Genomic DNA, 21822 nt, shown 5'->3' on the forward strand with positions numbered 1-21822 from the left:
CATTACAGTGGCTGTATTATGTGTTTTCCAGGCACATAGTGACATTTTATAGCACAATTAACTATAATACCTTTAGTTGTCAAAAAAATAAAAAATAAAAATATATTAAAAAATGACAAAAGAAAATTGACTTCCTGATTTAATACTTTGAAATTAGGTCTCTGTCACTTTAAGAAACTCCTCTACAGGAAGTCATCGTAACATGGCTCCTCTATTAACCCTTAGCAACATTTTAATCAGCGTTTTACTCAGTAGTAGCTCCTGTAATGAGCTCAGCTGATGCTCAGTTCACCAGGTGTTTGCTAGTTGCAGCTGGCTGATATATCAGCACTAATATCGGAATTGACCAATAAATAAAACTTGGGTGATATTAGCAAACAATATTTATCTTTATATTGCTGCTGTTTGTTTCTGCAGGGGAAGGAGAAAATGTTGGTCCTGTGGCCTTTGGTCATGTGACACTACCTGTGTTTCCATTAACCATAGAAAAGCAAAATCTGACATTTCGAAAATTAATTCAGAAACATGTCAATTTTGATAAAAAGCTTTGGTGCTAGTATGAGGTGGGATTTTTTTTCCCACCCTTACCAGAATTAATTTATTTTGCAAAACAGCACTTTTTTCACATCACATGCTCAACAACCGGATGTTACTACTGTCAGAAACCACAAACAAGACAACAACAGGAAGTAATAGGATGGTGATGGTGCACCATGTTTTTAATGACTTATCACATGAACAAACTTACTCATGTGATTTTAATTGCATTTCTTATTTAGTGGAAACACAGCAATTGCAAAATTGTGTTTTTTTTTTTATTTTTATTAGTGCAATATTGACAACTGGCGGAACTACGTTTATTTTTAACAGAAACGCCAATAGTGATGCAGCGCTGCATTGTGGGAAGTTTAACTGAAGCAGTGGTGAAGTCAGTGGTGGTGGTCATTTATTTTCAAGGTGTTGAAGGGTAGTAAAATATATATAATATTGGTAAATATTGGTTATCGGCTATAACAGCGAAAGCAATATCGGATATCAATATATCTATCTTTTTTTCAAAGTCAGAAAAAGCCAGTTGTAATTTAAACTTTGAACTTAAATAAACCTGCATTCTCTTGTGAAAAGCGTCTTCATACAGCAAAATGTAACAAATTGGAAAGAATGGTAAACATCCACCTTGCTTTCTCCAAAAAGGTTTTACTGAACACATTGCTCCATTTTCCTTCTCATCCCCTTCATGCTGCATTCTCTGAAGTGTTTTTATTTTCTGCATTTTATCCATCCTTTTACAAAGTCCACAGTTTTCTCTGCAGGAAGCAGGCACTGAAAAAGAAGCCCGCAGTGTTTTCACACGTAGTTGCTCAGATTATTACAAACCCCGGAGCATCTGCTTTTTTTTTTTTTTTCCCTTTCCTTTTCCTCTCCGCAGTACCATTTATTTATTTTTGATCCCAAAATATCTGGCAGAGGAAATGAGGCTCTGCGTTTAGACCTTTGAGTTTACGCTCTGCGACCATCACGTCATCTTTGCTCCATTTTCCCTTGAACAGGGATGTTTTCCACATCCGACTGAAGCCTCTAGCACTGATGGAAATTAAACTGATGGAAAGAGTGAATTACTCGTTCTTATTTTGATGATCAGACTGACGCCGCAGGTCTGTGCATTTTACTGTAATCTCAAATTTTATGTCTTTTTCAACTCAGCGGTGCCAAAGTGGTGCAGCTACGATGTCCCAGAGTTAAGGTGCTTGCATTCACATCTGATGTCCAACATCATCCATATTGTGGATTCATAGCCTGAAAATGAACGTGTTGTTGAATTTTGGACCTTTATTGCGGAACCAATTCTTTCTTTTTGTAGGAGTAGATGATGCCTGATGAGCTCTTCAAGACTCTGGTAACAAACTGATCATAGCGTCAGAACCAAGTTCATCCTAGTAAAACATTTAATGTTTAAACTAGTAATTTTAGGAGCATTTAAAATTTTAGAGAAGTTGTGGACCTTCAATTATTTGAGTCACTTTAATCTTGTTTTATTCAGTGGTGGTAAAATCGTCTTGGTTGTGGTTCGTAACTTCAGAGGAGGTTTCTAAAGGTCACCTTACATCTGAAGTTGGTAAAACGACAGACCTGTGGCTCCATACGAGTCACTGAATAAAACCAGACTCAGAGTCAAGAGCAAGTTGCAAACTTTGCTCTTGATGAGTTAATATGTTAATGGGAGCAATCTGTGTATCCTGGGGCTAACTCAGTCTGACTAACACACACATGAAAGCAGGGTGGGGCTCTCACCCAACCGACCCAAACCCTGTGGACTTTATGTCAGAGCCGACCAGTTAACTTGACGTATCCTGAAGTAAACCCAACATGTTATTTTAATTAAGATGTTATTATTTTTAACTATAATTTGAGTAAGCAGTGTAACTTCTCTCGTCTCCATGTTGTTGTTTGTTGTAAATGCTGGGTGAGTCAGGAGCCAATCATCTGGGACGTGTGATTGATAGGAGCGGAACGGGGCGGAGCTTTGTGCGCTTTGTGAGTGTGCTGCGCTCGTTACAGCCTCAGGAGCTTCTGCCCCGTCGTTTCTTTATCTCTTCAGGTCAAACTGCCTCCTCCTCTAATTAGAGTAGAACAAATATATTAGCTCGACTTCATATCGTGCATTCTTGTTTAGTTTTCTCTGTGTTGTACGTATCGTAAGCTTACAGTATGCGTCACAGAAGCCCGACCCGAATTTTGGTTTGGCCTCGGGCCACAAATCTAAACTGTAGACAGTCAAACAAATCTTGTTGTCATCTGTTGGTTTTCTCTATTTTGACACTTTTACACCAGACCAGAATGTTGCAAGTATTAAAGCGTTCCCTCTGCAGCCGTTACGCTAACGGAGCTATGGATCTATTACTGGATCTGGGTGAAAGCAAAACAACAATAACAACAAAAAAACCATTAAAAACTCTGAAAAACTTTACCTTAAAAGTCTTTAATGTCTTTTATGGTGTCTTCGGCACACACCAAGTTCAACATTAAAGGCAACAGAAGCAAAATGCACCAAATCTGGACAGAGAAGTTCTGTCGAGAGGACGACCTGAAAGAACAAAAGTCTTCATAGTTCACACAAATAAATATCTGAAGCTGACAGATCAGTGCAGTTCTAAGCTGTCTGGTATTAAAAAGGGTAAGAGACGACCCTACAGGAGATGAAGAGACGGGTTTAACGTTAGAAAACCTCAGAACCTGCCACCGGATCGCCACCGAAGGTTTTTGTGGATGTCTGAAAGATGAACAAACACCTTTCCAGGCGACTCCATGTCCTGGTTTAACAGTGCTGCCAGCTTCAATGTCCTGGTTACCCAGCAAAAAAATTTGGCAAAAGTACTCAGTGTCTTTACAACATGGGAGCAAAGGGTTTGCACTCATCAGTTCAACAAAATGAGGTCCGGTATGAAATCTCTACAGGGTCAACTTTGGTATACAGGTTTTCCTATCCATGTTTCTGTGGATGGCGCTCCTGCTGGCAGGCTTCCTGGTTTCTGGCTGTCAAAGGCAAGACAGCCAGGAAGTTTTCCTCAAGACCTTTGTTAATCCTCAAAGGTAGTTGTGTCCCGTCGGGGTTCACCGCATCTTTACGAGGGATCACAAATTCACTCCAACGTCCCGAAGGACTTCCCTCCGGCTTTAAACGTCCGTCTAGTCCGGGAGTTCCAGCGCTCCATCGAGTATCAATCCACGTTCACCGCACCTCCGCAGGCGTGAGCACACGCACGCGCGCCAGCGGCTTATCGCGGGTGTCTGCGGCGTGCGCGCGCTCCCCGCGTCACGCCGAGCTGAGGCTGTCGAAGCCGCAGAACTTCCACCGTTTCTCCAAGGTCGCCCCGACGCCGCTCAGCTCCTGTCGGAACATGCTGGGCAGACGCACCATGAGGCGCTCCAGCTCCCCGGCAGACACCTGGCAGAGGGCAGCAGGAGACAGTGTGAGGTCAGAGCCGCTCACCGCCCTCCCAGTGCCTAAACGTTAGCATCTGCTGCGTCTCTGGAAATCTAAGTCTCGTTGAGAGAACATGTTGGTTTTTGAGAAACAAAGCGATGGTCTGTTTAAGATTCGGTGCTGAATCATCAATCGAGCTTCTTTTGCTTGTTTCTGTTGCTGTTTAGTTACGACAGTTACAACATCCTCAGAGCCGAGCCGACATTTTAGATCTGGATCTTAGACGCAACCAAAACTTGCACAAACCTCACTCCAAATTAAAATTATTTAATCGTTTCCACCTTTTTGTAAACTGAAAATTTCATATATCTTGTCTAAAAGACAAAATTTTTAGCATCATTGGATCAAAACTACTGTGAACTGACTTAAAGTATAATCATATCATTCCACAATCAATGTTTTAAATGTCACAAGACATTTAAATGTAACAAGAGATGTAACAGTGGACAGCTGTAACAAGAGAACTTTTTTATTATTATTCTTTTCAACTAGGAAATTTAATGTGTTAATTTCAGTTAACTAATCACAAACATTTTGACACGTTTAAAATTTCAATAGAAATGTTTACTGACTCTTTCACAGCGAAGCAAAAAGCTGTGCAGCATCGATACCTTTGAGTCCAGCCGCTGAATGTACGACCAGAGGTACTCCAGGTTGGCCCCGAACGGATGGACATGGAGGAAGGTGGAGATAATACCTGCGGAAAGAAAGGAAGAAAACAAAAACACACTGAATGTAACACTAAGGCAACCAGGGAGTGTTCAAAGTGTGGCCCAGGGGCCAATTTTGGTTCTTTGACTGATTTTGTGTGGCCTCCAACTGCAGGCTCCCAGCATGCACCTGTCTACCCTCGTCTAATGTTGCTCATCGTCTCAAATCTTGTCCTTATGACTGAAAATGAACCCTTTCATGCATGAATTATGATCCTTTATGTCAGCAGATTTTTTTCCCCCAAAGTGTTTTAAGATTTTCTTAAAGCATAAAAAATTATTTTAATTTTGTATTTCTCCAAATACAAGGTTGTTATTTGGAAAATCCATCAGCAGTATTGTCCTCTAGGAGTCACTAGATGCTACAATCTTTATTTACCTGCAAGAGTCGTCTACAGCAGACGGAGGGACTGCTATATTGTCTGTCGGCCATATTGGATTTAACAAAACATTTCTTGCACTTGCAGCTGATGGCCAGTAGTTGACAGTGTATCATATGATGCATGAGTGACCACATCAGTGGTCTGTGTGCATTTCTAACATAAAAATCCACAAGAAACACAAGTAAATGGTTTTTAGGTAGCTGTCCACTGCAGTGACTGCTGGGCATGAAAGGGTTAATTTGTTCAAACAGACCCCCCAAAAAAGAAATCGAAACTACAAGCGTTTCTTAAACACATCGACAATGTTGGCCCACGCGACTAAAGGTTTGGACGCCCCTGCATTGTCGTGGATCGCAATTAGCGTTGTAAAACCACTTCAGAGACAAAATGTACCATCAGGATTTAGCATAACCAGTAGAGAGCAACAGGGAAACAACAGAGAGGGACTGGAGCCAGACTGGATATTAGATGTAAAGTTCCCGGCCAGTCGGCATCGTCATGAAGGGCTGCGCTGTACACAAACGGCAGCGTGGCAACCGTAAAATATGCTGGCCAGAGCAGAACCAGCTCTCAAGTTGATTACCTCTGAGAGGTCCTGCAGAAGAAAGCAGTCAGGCAGAGGGAGGGGGGAGGGAGGAGAGGGACTGGGAGGGTTAGGAAATAGAGTGGCGTATCCCTGGAGGATCCTGCAAGCCCAATATTTATTTCCTTGATTTATGTGGCGAGACTCTGGCAATTACAGGCAGTGGCCCTAATTCAATTCCTTCCACCAGACCAGCTCACATGGAGCAACGCCACCGGAGGAGAACTGAAGGGTGAGGGGAGGAAGGGAGGGGGCGGGGCGGTGCGTCTCCTGAAAGCAGAGATTTGTTTCTACGACGTTACAGAAGAGAGATCGACTGCTAGCTGAGGGGAGGACGGACAGGTGGCCGGTTCTGTTGTACTCCAAATAAATTAGGCTTTCAAATTTGGCCAAGAAAACTATTTCACCAAGAACGGGTGTGTGACAGCAGCTGTGTTTCCATAGCAAATTTGTTGATATTCTGCTACTCTCAAGAAAACGATTTCTCAATTGGGGTGTTTCCATTTAATTAGAGATGTGGTTAAAATCGGACGTGGATAAGTTTGTTCACGCGATAAGTCGTTAAAAAATGTCATCCTACGCACTGTCATCTTCTTTGTGGTTTCTCTCAGTAGCAACATCTGGTTGTTCATCATGTGACTCGTGTGCAGGAAAAAAAAATCTATTACAGTTTTGCAAAACAAGCTAATTTTGATACAGCCGGGGGGAGGGGGAAACAAAACTCATCCAAGCACAGATAAGTTTTACTGCAAACCGTGAGTTGGAGTGTTGCCATTAAGCAAATTTACTTTTATAATTCCAATTTGTGCAATTATATGCTCGATGGAAATGGAGCAAGTGTTTGCAACGTGGAAAATTACTGCAATACCCTAAGCTATAGATGTGGCATGTAGCAGTTAGCTAATAGAAACACGATTTAATGTCGTGCTACGCCGTGCTGACGCTCTGTCTGCACTGAGGAAGATTCGCTCACGTTAGGATACCAAACGCTCTGAGTATATCCAACCACTGGCAGCCTAACATGCTTTCTGATTAGTTCTCTGACCAGTTATGGATGTCCGATTGTCCATAATTTTTAGAAATTTGTTTTTAGGTTGGCAATGAAGGGCTTTTGGTAAAAAAAACAAAAACATTTTGATCAATTTGTAAAAGCAAAAAAAAGGTAAAGCACCTTTGCTTTAGGTGATAAATACATTTTACAGGAGCTGTTGAACACTGGAAAAGAACAAAGTGACTCTTAATGTGTTGTGGTGCGTTTACCCAGGAACCATAAAGTGAAAGACACGGCGCCAGGGCAGAAAACAGTGCTTCCTAAATGAAACAGGTCAGGTCACCTTACTTAGAAAACATTCACACAAAGTCCTGTGTTTTGAATGTTTACATTAACATCATGCAGCTCCATTTTCTGTATTTTCCATCCTCCTCTGCTCACAGGCAGGGCTGCCTTGGACGAAGACAGAGAGCTGGGCCTCCTCTTTTCTCATATCTGTATTATTTTTTTCTCTGCCGCTAAGAGAGATAAATGTGCTGGTGCTGTTTCTCTTCGCCGCTCATTTTATTTTTTTTGCTGTGGACACAGTGGCCCAAATACACATCTCCCTGTTTGCACGGCTTGTGGAGCACGAGGGATTTTAAACGACTAAAGGAAACAGAGGCGTCTGAAACAAACCCGGTCCCGTTCAGGTGGGATGGTTCAGACACCTTCCATCTTTTATGCTTTAGGTGCTGCTGTGTTGTAAACTCAGTTATGTTGCTGATGTCTCCATATGATGCGGCTCAGCCAACATTCTTTACCGTTCTGATACGTGTGTACGATCCATCTGGAGCAACAATCGGCCTCCCGACACTCTGACTGCTCTTTAAAGTCAAGCCAGCAGACGGGGTCAAAAAAAAACAACAAAAAAAAAACGAACATGCAGGTTTGAAGTGTTTCTTCTTCAGCCTCTAGTCTCTAGTTGCCTTTCCACTGACCGTACAGTTGCTCAAATTGGAATTACGACAATAGATTTGCATAATGGAAACATAGCGATTTCAAAAAAACGTTCAATAAAACACTTTTTTCTTACACTGAGGTAGTTTTTCAGCCGCACTGACATTTGTGTATTTCGCAAAACTACAATGGAAACTGTTTTTTCGCGTCACACGAGTCACGTGATCAACAACCGGATGTTGCCGCTGACGGAAAAGACGAAGAAGAAGATGACAGGAAGTGGTAGGAGGAGGATGTTTTTCAACCACTCGTCACAAAAAAACACATTTATTCACATGTGATTTTAATTGTGATTCTAATCTAATGGAAACATAATAATTGCGAAATTATTTTTATTTGTTATGTTAACGTAATACTGACAGAAGTTTTGTTCACATTTGTAATGAAAACGGAGCAACAGAAACACTAAGAGTCACTTCTGGATCACATGAAAGCAGCAGCAGCTCTCCGAAGAAAAATGGACCGGGACTCGTTATTTCTACCAAATTTAGTTAAAATTTCAATTATTCCACAGGACACCATGTGAACACATAATAGCATAGATTACATTTTTTTCTTACTTTTTGTGATGCTACAACCACAAACTGTTGACCATGCCCCCAAACACAAAGCATCTCTGCTCAGTTTTCTTTTTCTGGTGAAGCATTTAGCATCCCCCCCCAGAACAGCCCAATATTTAGCTCAATCGCTAACTAGCTTCTGAAGGAAAGCTGCATGTTAGCTCTGGCGGTAAAGCTAAGATGGCTTCAACGCCTTTTAGGGAATATTTGGTGTTTGAACTATTAAAATATGCAGTTATAAGTGTTTTTAGAAGTATCTCAGGGATTCTTCAGCTGTTTGTGGGTAGTGGTGGTCCCTAAATACAAGCGAATACCTTGGGCTTACTATACTTTGTATTTTCAGAAAATATACCCCCCAAAGATACAGTTTCTTACGTTTTTACCAGTAAATTGACAAAATGTTGACAATTAGCATTCAGTTTTTTTGAAATGCATCGCGGCTCCTCGGCTAAGCTAATGCTAACTGGTTTACCTAGTAGCAGAGCCTCTTTCTCCGAAGCGACTCCTCCTCTCATGAACTCACTCCTCCTGTCTCTGCTGAGGTACAGCGAGGGAACACACCCATTCAAGCTCTGTGAAAACACACACACACAGGCTTCACACACCTCATGGAGAAGGTTCTTTCTGAAAACTCATGCAAAGCCATGAAATATGTCAAGATATTAAAGAGGGCGAGTCGACAGTCCACCAGGATTCCTGCATTCGTTTCAAACATGGAGGACCAGAAGTTTTACATTAGCTGCTTTTATTGAAGATCATTTCTGCAATGCAAATTGACATTAACAAATTTTACATGCAGTATTTATTGCAGAAACGTTAACAGCTAACTGTTGATCAGAATAAATTTTTTTTTTTTAGTTTTACCGTTTCATGTAGCTCTCCATTGGTTCCCTCCACAGATTCACCTTTTCCACTCAACAGCTGCCGAGACACAAAAGAGAGAAAACAGAAATTTAATTGGAGAAAAAAGAAAAAAACAACAGCGAGAGATAATTATTTGCTAGTTCTGCCGCTAAAATGTGAGTCAGAAAATGCCAACAGCTTGACATATGATGGCTGCAACAAAAATAAAGGCTGACAAGTTTATTAGAAATATAATTCAGCAATGTTTTAAAGCAACAGAATACCGAAAATCACAATAAAAGGCCTTACACAGCTACTTAGACCTTCTTGGGACTGTTTTGAAACCACATAAGGTCACCAAGAACAACGTATTGACAACAGCACCGCCTTATATTGAAAAATCAAAAGCATACTTGGATCCAAAATTAACCTTCAGTAAAATCTCAAAGTAACAAAAGGCAAAAATCAAGTCTGCTAGAAATTTCTCACAATATTATTCCAACAAGGAGCAAAGCTTTTCAGAGTTTCAGAGAGGAAGTTATAAATGTTTAAGGGCTATAAGCCGCCATATTCCACCTGCAGTACATAACGTCTATATTTAGTAAAAATTCACATTCACACCTGCAACAGCTACTCCAAACTGTAAAATAAAAACTAATCCAAGCTAGCTGGATTAAGCTAACAGCTCGTCGAAGCTGTTGCGTACAGCTTGGACTAGCTGTAGCTAACCATCTTAAAATGACTCCAATCATAAAAACATTTAATTTATTTTTTTTCTTTCACATATAAACCTCTAAAGTCAGTAGCTAGTTATTTTTTCAGGATGAAAGCAGTGACCAGGTGAAAAGCACATTTTCTCCTCAGTTTAGCTTCGAACAAGAATTGAGCTTTTTTCTTTCTTTTTTTACATCAAGTTAAATTGCTAAAAAGTGATTTAATGCTAGCTTGGTTTACATTAAAATGTCACCTAAACTGCATTTAAAAAGTGGATTTTTACTAATCCAAGCTAGCAGGTTTTTCCCCCCCTTATTATGACATCCTCATTTAATAAATAATTTTTATATTTACTCTGGTTATGTCTAACTGTCCTAAAAATGAGTTTGGTGATCTGAAACATGTAACATAGCTAATAGTTTTTCTTATATGGTTGTACCTACATGGGGATATAGATAGTTTCCCTAAATCTATTTGAAATTGTCTTCATTCCCTCCAGCTTACGGTCATCCGTCTGTTTCCTCAAGCTAACTAACAGCTGCCATGACTCTGCCCAGGCAGCTGCCCGTCAGCGGAGCAGGACGACGTTCCCATTACAGCAGCACAGCAGAGGCAAGAGCTGCTTTCACTCAACAGCTTGTATGCAAAGCAAAGCCACACTGCTCACATTCAGATTTACACTGAACCAAAGACAAAACACGATGACGTAAAATAAACGTTTTTATAGTGAGTTTATGGACAAAGGCCTCCATATCTGGAACTTTTTTTTTTTTTTTTTTTTTTTTACAAAATTCCCTTTTTTGTCAGCTGTGGCTCCTCTACATGCGAGTTTTTGTTTTGTTTTGTTTATTGAGTTTTAAAACAATGATCGGCTTTAATGTTTTATTCAACCGCATTAGCGAAGTGAGACGGCAGCTGCAGTCCAAGCAAAAACTAAAATCAATCTGCATTAAGACAGAATCAACAGACGAAGAGAAACACAACGCTGGTTCAGCTTTACACACTAAGGCTGCGGAAAATAATTGACATTTCGATGTAATCAGTCCTAAAAAGAGTTTTTTTTTTTTTTTTTGAGAAATCAATATGAGAAACAAAACAGTTTTACTAACCAGCCTTTAGCCCACACATGCTTTATCTAAGGTGATAGCAATCACCTTTCAGCAGGAACATGCAGAAAGAGTCCCTCATTAGACTTGACTGCTGTTGCCATAGCAGCGCTCGTGTCCTTCCAACATCCTTCATCTCCCCGATACTTTAAACCCATCGTTCTCCCTCTCAATCTGTCTGTGTATGTTTTATGTCGCCATGTTTCATCTGAGAAACTCGGTAACAAGGAGGATGAAAAAGAGTGAGGAAACTGCAGCTGATGCCACAAATGGTGCCAAGTTTTATCAGACTCTTGCTGTTTGGTTTGAAACAACGCTGGTTCAGTTTTACATGCTAAGGTTGGATGCAAACGCACTGAGACTCGTTAAAGCCAAGGATGACACGAGAAATAAAGGCAGAGGCAAATATGAACAGCTCAAACATTTTAAACCTGGCCGAAAAAAGTTCTTCTTTCTTCTTTCCATCTTTGTGCAGATGATAGCATAGTTGTTTCCATGGTTTCAAAGTATTTACACCAAAAATAAAAAATAAATTAATATAGTTGCTTTTACTTAAAATTGATCAGGAACGATATTAAACTAGATTTAGAATATTATACTTAAAGTAATACTGATTTTGATACATAAACTTCAAAAAATATATAGAAATAATATTCAATATATTTAGCAAAATTTTCTCAAGCTATGCTAATTAACTAAGGTAAATAGCCAAGCTAATTATCTCATATCAAGCTAAGCTAAATAGCTTAGCTAAGAAACTCATATTAAGCAAAGCTAGCTTACATCAAGCTGAGCTATGTATCAAACTAAGCTAAGTAGCTCGTATTAAGCTAAGTATCAAGCTAAGTAGTTCAGCTTAGCCAAGTAGTTAATTTCAAGCTAAGCTAAGTAGCTCACCTTGATGTGAGAAACCCCTTCAGCCCTACAGGTATTTGTTATGACAATAAAATATTTTAATCTTAACTTGCGTGAACTGAACTTAAGAATGAGAAGCTAAACTAAAAAAGCATTGCAGACTTTTATAGAAAAATAAAAAAGGTATTCCGAGCGAGAAGTGAAAGAGATCATTTCTATGTTGGATCTACTTGGATCCACTGTTCCTCCCTAAATTCCTCTCTGTGTGTCTATTATGCATCATGTTTGATGGCTGTGGAGGCCGTAGCTGTAGCCGTCTGGGTGATCTTTGTTTTCCAGAGGCGTTGAGCTCACACCTTCTCTCTGAGGCTCAGCACCTCCAGCTCCAGGTAGTGGTGCTCCTCTCTCGCCTGCTCCAGCTCCGTCTCTTTACTCGACAGCTTCTCCTGTAGGCTCAGGAGTTCCTGAAAGAAAAAAACCAGGATACGCGCTTAGCGTCGAGAAAGGATTCAAGTTTAAAACTGGCTAAAAACAAGAAATGCATCTATGTCCACTGAATGCTACGGAAGCCCTGAGAGGTGTGGAAAAAAAAGCTTTTTGAAAGATCTATTTTCTAAATCTGGCCAATTTTTTTTTTGTTTTCTCACGGTAAATATACAAAAGCAGAGTAGAGTCAAATATTCATGACATATTTTTCTCTATCAGTGTTTTCCCTGTTTTAGAAATGCGACCAAATTTATGTATATATATTTTTCCTTTACTTTCAGGGGAAAAAAAACAAGCAAAATTTTTTTCCATTTTTTAAAAACATGCAGATGGATACTGAAGTTATATGTAAAAAAAAGACTCCCCCAAAAATTGGCATGTTATGTAAAAATAAAGTCTTTATTTGCCTCTCAGGGCTTCCGTAGAAGCTGCAAATAAAAAAGCAAACAGATTCCAACCTAATGACAAGAAAATCTGATCTTAAAACACTTTAGAAACACTTCTAGTGTTATCATTTGAGGGAATTCAATTGAAATATTGCAGAAATAAACAAAAAAACAAAAAAAATTTATCTAAATTTAAAATTAACTGGAAAACTGCGCAAAAATGTTAAGACAGAAACAAAATTGCAGTTTTCACCCTAAATGCAAATCGCTTTGTGAAATAAAATAAAAACTAAAAAAATAAATAAATAAGCAAAACTCTGCGCATCAACTTGGACAAATCAATCGCCTGGTGAAACATGGTGGTGGTGGTATCATGCTGTGGGAATGCTTTTCTTCAGCATGGACGAGGGAAGTTGACTAGAGGGTATGGAGAGAAAATCCAGACCTCAATTAAAAATCTATATCAAGATTTAGACGCTCAGTCTAATCTGAGGTTGAACGAGTTTGAAAACAAATATTTCCAAAAACTGCAAAGCTGTTGGAGGTACAGAGCGAAAACCTACATTTATCTGCCAGAAAAAGAGCCTGTTCCTCCACCTCACAATAACGCATAATTTGTCGCATAGAAGTGTGAAAAACGTGAAAAGTTTATGAAGTACGAGTTCTTTCTGAAGGCGCTTCGTAAAAGCGACGGCACGGAAAACTGTATTTAACAAATCTCCTAATTTGTTCGCTGTGACTCGTCGTCTGGGAAGTGAAACAGCAGCAGGTGACAAACAAGACATGACAGCAGGGTGACTGTGAGTGTGTGTGAGCGTGTGTGTGTGTGTATGTGTGTGTGTGCGTTGGTGGTCGTCCCTTCAGCCCTGTCACTTCAGATTGAGACGGACAGGAAGTCGAGTCGGATCAGGCGGGCTCGTGCCAAACGGGTGATGTGAACTAACAAAGCTTTCCGAGCTGCAGATTCAAAGGAGAGGAGGATTATGGGAGAAAGCAGAATTTGTGTCTGCATGTGTGTGTAAATTTAGCCGCCTGTTGATATGACTTTCTAAACAAGTTTATAACATCAGATTAAGATTCGACTGGGGATCAAAACTGCAACGCTTGTTCCACTTTCAGCTGCTGAACTGAAAATCCTGTTCTCATTCACAGTGGAGGAGGCCAGATGTGTTACCCTGCCACAGCCGTGAACACCGATTCCAGAGTAAATCAGATAAATCCAAGATGGCAGCCCCTACCTGCTGCATGTTGTGCATGCTCTGCTGCAGCAGCTGGATCTGAGCCTCGGCGCTGTGAGCGTGTGTGTGAGGCAGTGTGTGCGCGTGGTCGTCGTCCGGCCGCCCGGCTCTGCTCTGCTCCTTCTTCAGCAGCTCCACTTCGTTCCGGTAGGCGTCCAGCTGCCAGCGCAGCGAGTCGTTCTCCTCCCTCAGGGAGGCCTGGCTCTGATCACACACACCTGCAGGAGGCAACGCGACGTCAGGTAGCAAGGTTCTTATTTTTGCAACTAGGAATATTTTTTTAAAGGGGAAGTATTGTGTAAAGTCGACTTGTTTGTTTAGACTTATGTCATGTTGTGATGTTATTCCCTCGTCAAAAACAGACCTGGAGTTTTCCCTCGATTCTTTCAAGCATGTTTGAGGAATCCCTTAATCTCCATGGCAACCATTCAGTTGTGGAAACACCTGTGTGGCCCGAGCTCTGGCTCTGAGGCAACAGCTCAGTTTCAAGTTTTCAACCCTCTGAACTTCCACCTCACAGAGCACCACTCCCCTACGAAAAGTTTAAAAATGGCTCCTTCAGACTAGCCAGCAGCAATTAGCTGGTGGAGCTGCGTATCAGCTGAGCTCATTATAGGAGCTACTTCTCTGTTAAACACTGGTTAAAAACATTGTTAAAGGGTTAACGGAGGAGCCATGTTGTGAAGACTTCCTGAAGGCGAAGATTCAGAAAGAGCAGGAGCTTCTTAAAGAGACAGAGACCTAATTTCAAGGCATCGAATTTTTTAATGTTAAATTTGATATGTAGAATATTTTTATAACAAGTTAAGATGACATAGTAACTTGATTGCGCTACAGCACTATATGTGTGGAAAACACATAATACTGCCCCTTTAATGACATAACGTTTCATCAAACCATTTTCTTCCGTGCGCATCCTCTTGTTGGGAACATCATCCGAATCGTCATCTGACATCTCCATCTCTTCTTCTCGTCTGATGCCCATGATCTCCTCGCTGTGAGCATTTCTCAGCTCCTGAAACATCACAGCACACACACACACACACACAGCTTACATGGCGGGCACTTTACAAAACTAAATAACTTGTTTGTGGCAATGTCACAATTCATATTTCCAGGAACAAAGAGTTTGTGGACTTTAGTCAGTCATGCACATGCCTGTGTGAGGTTCAAGTGGAGAGCAGAGTGAAAACATGAGACGCCCACCTGGCCGGTGACTCATCAGCTCTTCAAAAGTCGCCTGTTTTAAGTCGACTTCTCACAGGAAACAAAAACTTAAATTCTACAGACGAGGAGTGAAACCTCTGTCTTTTCACATGTCTTTACAGCATTAAGCAGTGTGTAATTTTGCATTAAAAAAAGAAAATCTGAAAATGTGGCACTTAAAAAAAAAGTATCCTATCTTTAACCAGCCGCCTTCAGAAGTCACCTACTTAGGAGTTTGATTTAATCTCAGCATAATTTCAGCTGCACATCTCTCTGAACTCACCATCTGGATGTAAAAAAAAACAAACAAGGTCATGGCACCATCATGCTGTGGGCAAGGAGGAGGTTTTTTGTCTCCATTTTTCTTGCAGCGACAGAGAAGCTGGTTGGAGTTGATGTGAAAATGGATGTTGCTGTGGTAATCACCATGACGACAGACGTTATAAAATCCCACCAGTGTCTTGGTATTAGCTGCTTGAAATCAATGTGAAAAAGTTCAGCGCCTGTACCAAAGCCAATGAAGGAGAATCATTCACATCTGAACTGTTTCCAGGTCAGAGTCCATGAATTAAACACCAAACAAACATGTTCAGTTGTTCACTGAGGTGTTATTTCAACTAAATTCTTAAAATTCGTCACATAACTCATTTTGTTTCACTTTATATTTTAGTTTTTTGTGGTTTTACAGCATTCTTGTGCTGCAGTTTGATGCTGCAAACAAAGCTCCACCTTTCTGCACGACTTAATACAGTGTAGGACTGATCTGTTGATTACTTTTTAACTGGTTAAGAAATAAACTGCAGCTCAGAGGAGGAGCTTCGTCCTCGAAGGCGGAGCTAGGTCCAACCAGGCGTTTTGCACAGCTGAATGGTTGCCATGGAGATTAAAGCGTTTCTCAAACATGCATGAAAGAATCAAGGCAACACTCCAGGAATGTTTTTGATGTGGGAATAACATCATAACATGATTTAAAGTCAGAAAGGGTCGATTTTCTACAATACTGTCCCTTTAACAGGAGATTTTCTTTCACAGAATTTAAACCAGATGAAGCTAAAACTGCCACTTGATGAGATTCGGGTCCAACATTTTAACTTTTTAACTCGGATGCAAAATGTTTTCATTCTTTGAACCGTTTTGGCTTAATTACTGCTCCGGCTGTTGTTGTTGTTGTTCTTTCAGCAAATGGCCTTTCTTTGAGTCCATACAGTCCAGCTAACGATTAATCGCTTACTAAATTAGTTGGCAATCATTTTAATAATCAACTCATCCTAATTAACCGTTTGAGCCCTCGTCCCCACCGCAGCATGAAGCCACCACCGTGCCCAGCCCAGGCAGCGACATCCGCCTGAACCCAGAGGCAGCCGTCATGTGCCGACTGCACTGAACCCCCCCTGTCGCTGCCCCCCCCGTTACACGCCGACTCCTCGTGTTCATGCTCGTTATCTTGATTTAATTCTGGATGAATAATTGATCAGAGACCTAATCCTGGAAATCACTGTTGCCATGGCAGCGGCTCACACTTTCCAAGAGGCGTCAGATGCTTCACAGTTCCCCAGCTGGTAGGAGGAGAGGCCCGGGATCACAGGCAGTTACCTTTCTGTCTGTGTGTGTCTGTCTGTCTGTCTGCGAGAGGGAAAACATCCGGTAAAACAACAACGGGGGCCGCCGACTCTGACAGATCAGACGGGGGCCCCTGTCTGTCAGCGCTCTCCCCGGGGGACTCGCGGGTGACAGCGGAGAAGAAAGCGGCGGCGGGCCTGCGGGGTTTTGGGAGGAGAGAACAGAAAGAAGGCGTACCAACCTCACACTGCTTGCGCCAAATGTCTATGTTCTTGCGCTGCGCTTTTGAGAAATGGTCCCATGCCTTTTGCCTGGTGGCGGCCGTGAAAATGGCGGTGATCTGCTCGACTTCGAGGTGAACAGGGAAGAGGAACGGGGGAAGGAGGAGGAGGAGGAGGGAGTCAAGACAAAATAAGCCGTTTATGTAGCACTGCAGCTCTGACTAGAGGCTCCTGCACCCAAACAGAGGAGAGACCGTGAACACACACTCACCATGCCGGACCTGCGGTTAGTTAGCCCTTCCTCACAATCTGTGGTTCGTTTTGAATTTATTTTCTTTCTGTTTTTCTTTCATTGTGTACAAATGTTCAGATTTGTTTTATTGAGGTTTAGGACCAGATTTAAAAGTACTTTATTTACACCTGAGGGAAGTTAAATGTTGTAAGACATTTCATCTGAGTATCGTCAAAGAGTCACTTGGGGAGCGATGGTGAAGGATCTCTAATAGACGTCAGTCTCGCAACGAGTCTTTAGAGGCTTCTGACTGAAGACCGTCATGACTAACAGCTCAATTTCTGGACAGAAGAGAAAATATTTTACAGAAACATGTCCTGGATGACGACACCATCAGCATCTGCTTTTAAATCTCTGCCTGGCTGTTTGATTATGAAGCTGGGCGGATCGATTTTGGTTTGAATTTCTTTAAGCCTCCTTTTCAGTTCCTCTGGGATTTGGGAGTAATACAGCTCTCATGTTATTTCAACTTTTAAGATGCTAAACAGTGTTTTTACTTTTTTTTTTTTTGCATTTGTAAAACAAGTAAAAAGAAAGAAAAAGAGCAAAACTCCTTCCAGCTGCACAGAATCCAAAACCAGAGGGAATAAATTATGACATAAATGACTCATCTATGAATGTAAGGATAATAATGTTTGAGGAAAAACTTTATTTAAGAGGAAATCCTCTTCTTTGTTGAGAGGGTTGTTTTACTTTTAAACTGCAAAGACTAGAGGAAGCGAAATAAAAAAATAGGTTCCAAAAAGTGATTAATTGTTTTAAAAAGACTAAATTAGCCAACTACCTTCATCATGATTTTATTTTATTACAGACATTCCTGCCAAACAAGATAGGGTATTAAAATGGAGTTTTAAAAACAGTTCTAGTCAGTATAAAGAAGTTTCATCAGCACTTTTTATACATTAAAATAAAGTATGAAATAAATAAAACATTGTAGCTGGCTGTATTTTTAGGCTTTGGTTTTAGTATGAAATGTAAAAACGTAAAATCATCTCTGGTTGATATTTGTAGGTAAGCAACACTTCAAATATTGCTGAGTTAGTTCACCTTTTTGGTTTTTATGAAGTGAAACTGTACAATAACAAATAAGACGTCTTACAGTTTAATGTCCTATGATGTTAAAATAGGTAGATATATTTTGTCGGTTAAAAAATTCAAAAGCTTTTCAGGGGAAAAAAAAATATTGGATCTGTGTTGGTCCTTATTTCAGCGAGTCCTTACCCACCATATTATAAACTTTTAAATAAATCATAATACTAATGCTTAGGAAATGAAGCTGAAACCAGAATTATTCACACACCCGGCCGATAAAGTAGCCGTTTCATTTGACTGGTAAACATTTTGCAGCGGTCCAACATGGGTCCTGACCTGAGTTTGTGTTTGCTGCTAACGGTTAGCATCACAGCACCGTCAAAAATAAATGGTAAAAATATCAGAGGAAAAACATATAAAGCTGGTCAGTAGTTGCTTTAATGCCAATAAAAATATTTTTGCTGATTTCTAATCGTATCTCTTTAGACCAAAAGTAGCAAGGAATATGAATCATGTTTTGCCTTATCAGGGATTAAATAAAGTAATTGTAAATGTGTGTCATGTGATGAACAGGCCTCTCTGCTGCTGGGCGCTCAGTACTTACATTAAAGCAGACTCACTTCCTTCAAGACTGACAAGGCAACATTTATCCCAGAATGGAAAGACAACGTTCAGATTCTCGTCATGAATTTCATCCCGTAAATGATTCTGCTCCCCCTATGCTGCATTTCAGCTCATTTTCCAATGCCTTTCTGTGTGGAGAAGATTTTCAGACACAGACCCTGGTTACCATGTCAACGATAAGGATGGTTTTAACTTCGTTTCCTCTCAGACGAAGTGGATGCTTCAAATGAAACCGGTTACTTTGACATTAGATAGGTAAGTAACAGTATTCTTCCATTCTGTGTAAAAATGTTGCCTTTAAAGTTTTGCTCTCACATTTGCTGTTACTGAACACTTCTGTGTAAACATAAAAAAAATCAAGACATTTCAAAGAGCGTAATACATCTCATCTCTTATGTGAATCTACACAAAGACAGTAAAAAAATATATTTAAAAAACAACAACCAAACATTGGCAGCATTGTACTTACCCCTTTGTTCTTTCTACCACCCACCATTCAAAAAGTAAACTGATGACACACTCTCTCTCATTCCAAGTATCTGCCTTGGTTACTGTACAGGCTGCAGCATTTAATCAAACAAAACAGGACCCGACGTCTAAGATGAGCATCGTGTAGCTCAGTACTTCACGGGAAGTGCTACTCGCGATATTTGCTAAGCTGGCTAACATTTTGGTACAAAAGCCCTCGAAGAAGGCTTCACAACTTCTCAATCACCTTTGCACCAGAATTTCGGGTAATATTAGAAATAATGACGGAAAGAACTGTGAGAATGCTACATGTGGCTAACCGTTAGCTGCTAACGATGCTAATGAAGCTGGGTCTAGACTCAGACAAGTCTTGATTATATAATTTCATCTCTGTCATTCTTCAGATGGAAATGTAATAATCTACTGTGGAAGCAGATGCTCTAAAGAGGATTTTTAAATCAGAATACAGGTGAGACAGCAAAGACTGAACATGAGTAGCAGCTGGAGCCACATGTGTTGTAGAGATGCACAGCCACGTAGAAACGGTTTGTGTCGCTTTACTAAATATTTGGCGGTCCTCTGTAGCTGAACTTCGAGTTTTCCCAAATGATGGAAGTAAAATCAGGACTTTGAGCGGATGATGACTAAGCGATGTTGAACTTGGTTTGCTCCATGCTGGATAATCTATGACAACAGAAAACTCCAGAACATGCAGCCCGTCTCTGGCGGCTCCGTGTTCTGGATTTTTCCCGCTGCCCGGGCGCGGAAAGGTCAGGACGTCGTCGCGCCGCTGCCTCTGAAACTCCTGCGCGACTGACCCTCATCACCGCAGCACGCTGAGCTCCAGATACCGCGCCTGATGGGGAGACGGATGAAAGAGCGTTGTCATGGAGACAGGGCCGAGATGCTCGCAGAGTAAATGAATCAAACAGAGAACAGGCTCCAAAGCAGAGGTGCTGGAAATGTCTTCACGGTAATCTGTTGCGGCACCACGCCCTGCAGCAGAGAACATCTCCGCTGCTCCCGTAGGGAAGGGAGATGAGCTGACAGGAGTTTCACTACGGATTCAATAAGTCAACAGCAAAATATCACTGTGTTGAAAGTTCTTACAAATCCTAATCGCCTCACAACTCAAGATGAAAGTGAATCCCTCCTGGACCGTGTTTCTTGCTCTCGTCAGCGTACTGACAGGAAGTCGTCATCCGTCTGGCTTACCTTAATGACTGCACAGCTCGCCGGCGCTTTACCTCATTCACCCATCAGCCTGAAAAGGTTCTCTCATCGTGACTGCGTCGCATTTAAAAAGCTCACTTACATTGCGTCAGTATGGCCATCAGGGCGTTCTTAAAGATCTCCTTGGCTCGCTCCACCTCCTCCTCGTGGAGAGCCTTCTCGCTCATCAGCCGGCGAACGTGGCTGTTCGCCGACTGGATCATGGAGTAGAAGTGGTTGGCGGTCCGCCTGTTGACCTCGCCGCGGTCGATCCAGGTGAAGAGCACCGCCGTGGCCTCGCAGAACTTGTTGTCGTCTGCGGAAACAGCGAAGAACAGTTCAACAGGATCTAGAAAGTTGACCACTGTGGGGTCCTCTTTGGAGACATTTTTATTGGTTGCGTTTCCATTATAAATGTGTGCAGCAGTGTTTTGCTGATATTTTTTGCAAATTTTTAAGCAACACAATTTCACAATTGTGGTGTTTCTGTTGTGATCAAAGTCGCACGTGGAGAAGTCTCGCTCACGCAATAAAATATTTTAAAAAAACATCATCCTAAGAGCCAGATTAGAATTGTCCTGTCACATTCAGGATGCATCACTACCCGTCATGCTTTATGCTCATTCTCAAATACTTTTTAAATTGTGCCACATCTCTTAACAATGAAATGTTGAGTATTTCCTTAAAGCTTTACTTCATCAGAGGTTTAACTCTCAGCCTGGCTAAACAAACCCAACCCCAGGAAGTGATTGATAAATTCCCTCTCTGCAGCCCCTCGCTGCTCGCTGCTCTATGAACCGCCGCCGCTCACCGAAAGTCATTTTGGTGATTTTTCAACTTCCTAACCCACAATCAGCCTCAGCTGCAGAGAGCCGAGTCTCCGGCTTTCTTCCTCCCCATTTGAATAATAATTGAAGGATGCCACAGAGCGGCTGAAGACCGCAGAACAGAGTGAATTAGACGGCGCTTAATGAGCTCAATACCCAGCGCAACACAACCTGTAAGAAGACACTTTCCAGTGGCTCTGATAAAGGCCCATTCATTCCCAGCAGCAGATTACAGTCACATTACAGCGCGCAACAATGAGACGCAGCTGAACGGAGGACGAGCGAGGGGAGAATGGAAATTTATTTCCCCTGCTGTCTGACGGGAAGAATGAATTGAAAAGGGTTATTCAGAGAGAAAACATGCTTGTTTATTTAGGTATTACAGCACGGGAGGAGTGGAGAAAAAGAAGAAGAAAAAAAAAACTGCACACAGGCTCAGATTACGGAGAAGCAAATATTAACAGATGAAAGCAGCGGGCTGCTGCTGCTCAGGAGATACAGGAAAGAAACCTGGAGCAGAAAACAAGGGGATCTTAACCTT

The 21822-nt window shown here is 41.3% G+C and overlaps 1 protein-coding gene across 5 annotated transcripts in view; it reads right to left on the reverse strand.

The window, feature by feature from the left end:
* Positions 1–2964: 2964 nt before the first annotated feature.
* Positions 2965–21822, reverse strand: part of enox1 (ecto-NOX disulfide-thiol exchanger 1) — an 88579-nt gene continuing 69721 nt past the window's right edge. For 3 of the 5 annotated variants that reach the window (XM_008402277.3, XM_008402274.3, XM_008402275.3), the window contains exons 7-15: positions 20558–20770; positions 16847–16953; positions 14737–14854; positions 13840–14057; positions 12086–12193; positions 9076–9132; positions 8684–8783; positions 4597–4682; positions 2965–3946 (exon numbers count right to left, since the gene is read on the reverse strand). In XM_008402277.3, the coding sequence (XP_008400499.1) occupies positions 3815–3946; positions 4597–4682; positions 8684–8783; positions 9076–9132; positions 12086–12193; positions 13840–14057; positions 14737–14854; positions 16847–16953; positions 20558–20770 (1139 nt within the window). In that variant the 3' untranslated portion in view covers positions 2965–3814. The other 2 variants (XM_081599718.1, XM_081599715.1) reach the window with 2 other exon arrangements.

This window comes from Poecilia reticulata, chromosome 2 (assembly GCF_904066995.2).
Source record: "Poecilia reticulata chromosome 2, P_reticulata-male-v2, whole genome shotgun sequence".
NCBI lineage: Eukaryota > Metazoa > Chordata > Actinopteri > Cyprinodontiformes > Poeciliidae > Poecilia > Poecilia reticulata.